Source organism: Nicotiana tomentosiformis, chromosome 7 (assembly GCF_000390325.3).
Source record: "Nicotiana tomentosiformis chromosome 7, ASM39032v3, whole genome shotgun sequence".
Taxonomy (NCBI): domain Eukaryota; kingdom Viridiplantae; phylum Streptophyta; class Magnoliopsida; order Solanales; family Solanaceae; genus Nicotiana; species Nicotiana tomentosiformis.
In genome coordinates this window covers 109,493,335-109,500,815 of record NC_090818.1, presented here as the reverse complement: position 1 = coordinate 109,500,815, position 7,481 = coordinate 109,493,335, and the positions used below count along the sequence as shown (strand labels likewise).

Sequence of the window (7,481 nt, the reverse complement as noted above, 5' to 3'; positions counted from 1 at the left end):
TCAGCTGGTCTACGATGATGATTTCGCCCACAAAGGTCAAGATGATATGATGGGATGTCCTCATAGGCTTAATAATGTTATCTACGCACATACCTATGCATGATGTAACATTTATACGCATATGCATGACATTATAAATGTTTCATGATTCACAGAGCTATTCAGACTTACAGATTGAGTTATTTACTCTATGTTTCTTTCATGTCTTTTATATACTGCTTTCATGCCTTACATACTCGGTACATTATTTGTACTGATGTCCCTTTTGCCTGGGGACTCTGCGTTTCATGTCTGCAGGTCCCGATATATAGGTTGAGAGTCCTCCTAGTAGGCTATCAGCTCAGCGGAAGGTGTTGGTGCACTCCACTAGCTTCGAAGTTGCCTATTTGATCAGTATGATTTGGACATGTATTGATGGACATATATTGATTGGTATGGCGGGGCCCTGTCCCAACCTTTATGATGTTTATGCACTCTTAGAGGCTTGTAGACATATCTCATGTATATGGATACTTGTATGGCCTTGTCGGCCTATATTTTGAGTGTATAAATGATCATGTCGGCCTTATAGGCCCGTATGTCACATGTATAAGTTTGTATTCCATGTTAGGTCGTCCTATGTCGAGTATTCCCTTATGTTTTATTCTGGTTATATCATGACGGTCCTTCTGGTCCATTTACCTATGATGGTATGATAAGAAAGATACGTATCATTGGTGCTTGGTTAGGTAAGGCACCGGGTGCCCGTCGCGACCCATCGGTTTGGGTCGTGACAAAAAACATGGTCCTCAAGGCCGCCAATAGTTACTCAAGCATTGATGAGTCCGACATGGCTTATCTCACTCGAAGATTCCAAAAGATGATTCGAAGAAATGGTGGAATTCCCAAGAGAAGAAGTTCAAGCAAGAATTTCAAGGAAATTTATTGTTGTCATAAGTGTGGAAAGCCTGGACACTTTTTTAAGTAATGTCCACTTCATAAGAAGGATCGCTATAAAAACAACACTGACAAAGTGGTTAAGAGGCACTCGGTCCCTAACAAGAGATTTAAAAGAAGAGATATTGCTGAAAACATGGTAAAGCAAGCACTGGCTGCTTGGAGAGATTCCTATAGTGAATCTGAAAGTGAAGATGACCAAGGAGATACATCCGTGATGGCTATTGAAAATGAATCCTCAGAATATGATTCTATCTTTGCACTCATGGCAAAATCTGATAATGATGAAGACAAGGAGGAAGATGAGGTAAATTTTTTTAATATTCAAAGAAATTTGAAAATTTACTCTCAAAAGAAATTGATGTCATTAGCAAATGTATTGATTGATGCCTATCATAGCCTTATTAATGAGAAAAAATCCTTAACTGAAGAAATTAGTGATGTAAAACAAGAGAGGGATGATATGGTGGTCACAATTTTAAATTTGAAGGAACAAGTAGAAGAAGTAACTAGAGAAAATATCTTGTTGAAAAATCAAATGGAAAAATGGATGAACAATCCTAAGGGAAAAGAAGCGGCTAGTGAGGCTCAACTTGATCTTGACAATGAGCTTAAGAAAGTTAAAACAAGTCTTGCTACTGAGCTTGAAAAGAATAGAGAACTTCAGGAAGATCTAAAAAAGGTTTAAAATAATCTTGATAAGACACTTAAATGGACCTGTTCCTCTGATGTAATAACGTCTGTGTACAAGAGTAATGGTGGAAACATGCAAGGAATTGGGTTCCAAAATGCTAAAACCCCCTATAATCCCCATAGTAAGTATGTAATTGTGATTGATAATTGAATGTGTACTCATTGTGGTCAAACTGGCCATTACAAGGATTCTTGTAAAGCTAAAATTCAGTCTCTGCAGAAAAATAAAGTTTTGCTGAAAATAAGCCTACTATTAAGGCACCTGGTTCTCTGAAAATAAAATATGTGTTGCCTACATGGGCAAAAAGAAATTTGATTCACCCTTTCTATCATTACAAGAGACCCGAGCTGGCTTGGGTTCTTAAGTCTAATTAGTGATCTTGTATGAAGGCTGGAGTGAGAGGAAACAATCATAGATGGTACATGGATAATGGCTGCTCGAAATATATGACTAGAAGAATGGATGATTTCCTCTCACTTACGGCCTTCCAAGGTGGGAGTGTGTCCTTTAAAAATGGCAAGAAGGGTTATATTCTTGGTGTTGAGAAAATTGACAAAATACTCTTCCATACAATTAAAAATGTGTACTATGTGAATGGTTTAAAATATAGCGTGTTCAGTGTGTCCCAAATCTATGAAAAGGGAAATGAAGCAAAGTTCTTGTCCAAATATTGCACTCACCAATCTCAAAAGTGGTGAACTGGTATTGATAGACAAACGGTTCAAGAACATCTATGTTATAGACTTTGACTCACTGAATGGTGGTGATTTAACATGCCTGAGTGCTATTGATGATGATGCTGAGCTATGACACAGACGACTGGGGCATGCAAACTTTACCTTGCTGAATAAGTTGATCAAGAAGGACCTGGTTCATGGGCTGCCCAAGTCAAAGTTCAAGGATCACAAGGTGTGTGATACCTGTGCAAAAGGGAAGCAGGTCAGGTCCTCGTTTAAGCCAAAGAAGGAAGTGAGCACCTCAAGGCCACTTGATCTTTTTCATATGGATCTTTGTGGACCTATGAGGATTCCAAAATAGAGGAGAAAAGAAGTACATCTTTGTGATTGTGGATGACTATTCAAGATTCACGTGGACATTATTTCTAAGGACCAAGGATGAGATATTTCCAGTATTTGTTGCATTTGTGAGGCAGATTCAAGTAAATCTGGGAAATCATGTTGTGAGTATTAGATCTAATCATGGTACTGAATTTGACAATGCCAAGTTTGATAAATTTTATGCTGAAAACGGTATAAGTCACATTTTTTCTGCTCCTAGAACGCCTCAGCAAAATGGTGTTGTGGAGATGAAAAATAAGACTCTTGAATATATGGCTAGAACAATGTTGATCGATAGTGATGTACCTAAGTATTTTTGGGCTGAAGTAGTAAACACTGCCTATTACTTGATTAACAGGTGCATGATCAGGTCCCTGCTTGAGAAGACTCCCTATGAACTGATTAATGGAAGAAAACCCAAGCTAACTTACCTAAGAGCTTTTGGATACAAATTCTTTGTTCTCAACCATGGTAAGAAAGTTTTGGGAAAAATGTATGCAAAAGGTGATAAGGGAATCTTTGTTTGTTACTCCTCTCAAAGTAAGGCATACAAAGTCTCCAAAAAAGAACTCAATGTATAGAAGAAAGTGTGCATGTGATCTTTGAGAATCCCACGAATCAAGTGGGAAAGGGTTGCATAAAAAGAAAGATAAAGATGGAGATTTTTCAAAAGTTCCTGGAGAAGCCATAGATATTTCCAATGAAAAGATTGATTTGATGAGTCAAGTCAAGAAAACCGATGAAGAAGATGCAGCAGAATCTCCAGCAGAGATAGAGGAACCTAGTCCCTCTATCACCTCAACTGAAGCTGAGCATAGGGTTACTGATGGTGTATGAGGTACTCCTGATGCAGGACAAATGAATGGAAGTCATACTTCTTTTGATGCCAATGATGGTTCAAATATGGAGGTACCTGGTCCTTCAAATTCTGAAGTTCAAGTATCCAACTAGAAGTACAAGAGTTCACATCCGCTTCAAAATGTGATCATACCTTTAGGTTTTGGTATTCAAACTAGATCTAAGGCAAGAAACATGTTTGCCTTCTAAGACTTCCTGTCACAAATCGAACCTAAAAACATCAAGGAAGCATTGAAAGATGTTGAATGGATAGCTGCTATACAAGAAGAACTCCATCAGTTTGAAAGAAACAAAGTATGACACCTGGTTCCTCGACCTTCAGACAGAACAGTGATTGGATTCAGGTGGGTATTCAGAAACAAGCTTCATGAATTTGGTAATACAACAAGAAATAAAGCAAGACTGTGGTGCATGGATATAATCAAGAAAAAGAGATTGATTATGATGAGACCTTTGCTCATGTTGCTCGGATGGAATCCATTAGAATTCTTATAGCATTTGCATCTCAAATGGAATTCAAATTGTTCCAAATGGATGTTAAAAGTTCCTTTTTGAATGGATATTTGAAGTAGGAAGTATTTGTCAAGCAACCTCCACGCGTTGAATGTTATGAGCATCATGAACATGTCTTCAAGCTTGACAAGGCTCTATATGATTTGAAGCAGGCCCCTCGATCATGGTATGAGAGATTGTCAAAATTCCTTCTTGAAAATGGCTTCACTAGAGGGAGAAATCTATTGATAGTTCAAGTTTATGTGGATGATATCATTTTTGATGCAACAAATGGTTCCCTTTGTTAGGAGTTTGAAAAGCTCATGGGAAGTGAATTCGAGATGAGTATGATGGATCAGCTAAATTTCTTCCTTGGGTTGCAACTGAAGCAAACTTCAAAAGGGACCATGATCAGTCAACAGAAGTACATCAAGGAGCTGCTGAAAAGATTTGAGATGGAAAATTCTAAGACCATTGATACTCCCATTGTCACTGTTACTCGATTAGACGTGGACGAACATGGTTTCCTTGTCCGTAAAACTATGTATAGGGGTATTATTGGATCTCTTTTGTACTTAACTACTAGCAGACCTGATATTGTCTTCAGCGTTGGGTTGTGTTCTAGGTTTCAATCAAGCCCAAGAGAAGCTCATTTGAAGGCTGCCAAAAGAATTTTTAGGTATCTCAAGGAAACGCAGGACCTGGTCCTCTTCTATCCCTCAGGAGATAATTTTGACTTGATTGAATATGCTGAAGCTAATTTTGCTAGATATTTGGTAGATATGGAGTGTATATCTAGAATGAAATATTTTTTGGGGTCATGCTTGATCTCACGGGGTACAAAGAAATAAAACTATGTGGCTCTTTCTACCGTTGAAGCTGAGTATGCAGTTGCTACCTATTATTCTGCACAACTGCTTTGGATCACATAACAAATTGAAGATTTTGGTGTGTATACAGATTGTGTGCCCTTATTGTGTGATAACACAAGTGCTCTCAACATGGAAAAGAACTCGGTGCAGCACACGACAAAGCACATTGGTGTGAGACATTACTTCTTGAGGGACTGTTAAAAATAGTCTTATCTGTATAAAGTTTTGCAAGACGGAGGACCAGGTAGCAGATATCTTTACCAAGGCACTAAGTGAAGAACACTTTGAAAGAAATCGTCTGGAGTTGGGGTTGATCAAGCTCAACTAAGGACCTGATCCCTCGATGATTGGCTATGTGAAGAAGGAAAAATACAATGCTAAAAAGTATTTTCTGGCGACATCTAACTCAAATCTATACTGTTACAAGTAAAAACGCATGGCAGACTCAGGACAAAATAAGTGGCAAATGGTATTGCACATCTAGAAGTTTTTGCTCACATTTTCAAAAACCTGTCTAGGAACCTGGTTCCTATGACTCTGATTAGTAGTTCCTTCAACATTTTTATGCATTTTAAACTGCGAAGATGCCATTTCACTATTTGTTTCCCGCATGTTCTAACTTCTTTTAAGCCCAAACGTCACATTCTTTCTAAACCGACCCGTTGACCCATTTTTCTCTCACACCCATTTGTAACTGATTCCTTTTCCTTTTTATAAACCTAAATTTTGTCTCTTTCTTTACCTCAAACTCAAAACACTCCTTTCTCTTTCTCTTCGAACCCTCTTCTTTTTGTCTCTTCCTAAAACAATCTAACAGTGTCTCTATAAGAAACTCATTCTCCCAAAATGTTTAAAAATAACACATCCTTGTTTTCTTCTAACGTATTATCCCAATTTAGATTTGAGCCAAATGCTTTACCCACAAAAGCCCCAATTTCCATCGAAACCAACCCCACTGTCACCCCTCCTAAACCTTCTGGTCCTGGTGCCAAACTCTCAATAAGTTTATTTCATCCCCTTCTCCTTTTATCCCTACTGAAAATCCAGACTTAGAGCAAATAGTGTCCACCCCTCGATTGTTTCAAAACACAGAGCAAATGGAAGAAGACGATGATGGTATTGAAATAAACAGTGATACAACCACAATAGATGAAGTAAGGTTGGAGGAATATGAAGGTTTTGGTACTGCTGTGGAACTGCATGTGTCTGAGGAAGATGAAAATCAAACTGCTGAAGGAAATGTTCAGAATACTCCTACTAAAACAGGCAATTTATCCTCTCTTCCTACTGATAAAGGGATAGAGATTGTGGGAGGTTTTGTTGAGTCCTTAAGGGCGAGTAGTAGTGGTGAAAGGACTTAGGGGGAATTGATTCAAGGTGATCTACAGCGTCAGGGAGAACATATTATTCATGAGGAATAGGTGACTATGTGTACTACAGGGGAACCAACAGAGGGACCTCATTACTCTATTCTAGGGGAGTCTATTGCTCATACTTGGGATGAGACACCAGGTCCTACAAGGCCTAACCTGGGCAGTACGAACACACCCCTGTTCGATTCCTCCATTCCTATTCCTTTAGACATTGTGTATCTTGAAATGAGACCTGATTCTGTTTGTCATTCTCATGGAAGTGAAGGAGTTGGTTTTGATAACTAAGCTGTATTAAGCTTTTTAGCTGCAAGGGGTAGGGCCAAGAAAAAGAAGAGCATTGCATACAAACCCACCACCACAAGGCAGCAGAGGACAACTGAGCTTGATAATGCTCTGAAAGCAAGTAAGGAAAAGAATAAGAAAACGAGTAGTAAAAAACAAGTTAGTTGATTAGAAGGAGGTGCCACTGACAGATGTGGTGGAAGCTGATGTTAAGGAGGCGGTAAAGGAAGTACCTTCTCTTGTTTAGGAAGAGTTCAAAGAAAAGTGATATCAGTAAGTGAAAGGGATAAATGTCTGAAAAAGAAATTTTGACTGAAGATGCAGATGAAGTGGAGAAAAAGAAGAAGTGGAGAAACAAAAAGAGGAAAAGAAGCCTTTCAGAAAGAGGAAGATTACAAGCCAAAAGGTGTTGTGGGGTCGAGTGTTTGACCCTGAGATTGTTGAACAGGCAGGGATAAGAGAACTAATGGAAATTATGGAGTTTCAAAAGTGAAGCCATCTTTTTACACTCCAAAGTCCAAAGGTTTATGAAGATGAAGTCACAAGTTTTTATGCTGGTTTGTTTGTGGTGGATGAGGCCACATTATGTCTGACTGTTAATGGGAAAGATTTTTTCTTGGATGAGGATACGCTTGGGGACATTCTTGAAGTGCCCACATATGGGATAAGAACATTGGAGGGAGCTTCTTGCTCTGCTTTTAAAATGTTGATCGTAAAGAGGGAGGACACTGTATTAGGGGAGAGTGTGTACAAGAAAGAATTTAAGCCAGAATTCCAGTTATTGTTCGAGAAGTTGAACAAAGTGTTGTTGCCTCGGGCTGAAAGAAGATCTATAGCCTCCATTGCGGACCTGGTTTCTTATCGAGGCATTGGCTTCTTTCACTTCTATCAATCTTCTTGGGCTCATGATTGAGAA

General features: G+C 38.8%; 1 protein-coding gene across 1 annotated transcript; it reads left to right on the top strand.

Annotated features, from left to right (window-relative positions):
* The first annotated feature begins 1,072 nt into the window (after positions 1-1,072).
* LOC138896185 (uncharacterized) lies at positions 1,073-3,525 on the top strand. The gene is made up of 5 exons (XM_070180972.1): positions 1,073-1,618; positions 2,020-2,285; positions 2,446-2,574; positions 2,669-3,192; positions 3,296-3,525. Exons 1-5 carry the CDS (start codon positions 1,073-1,075, stop codon positions 3,523-3,525), a joined length of 1,695 nt encoding a protein of 564 aa, XP_070037073.1.
* Positions 3,526-7,481: the final 3,956 nt, after the last annotated feature.

Bases quoted from the DNA above. Each gene is read 5' to 3' on its own strand.
- LOC138896185 (XM_070180972.1), top strand. From the start codon at position 1,073: ATGGTAAAGCAAGCACTGGCTGCTTGGAGAGATTCCTATAGTGAATCT. The intron at 2,286-2,445 runs GTTCTTGTCCAA...GCTATGACACAG, and splicing joins GAAAAGGGAAATGAAGCAAA to ACGACTGGGGCATGCAAACT. The intron at 3,193-3,295 runs GTGATAAGGGAA...GTGATCTTTGAG, and splicing joins GGGAAAAATGTATGCAAAAG to AATCCCACGAATCAAGTGGG.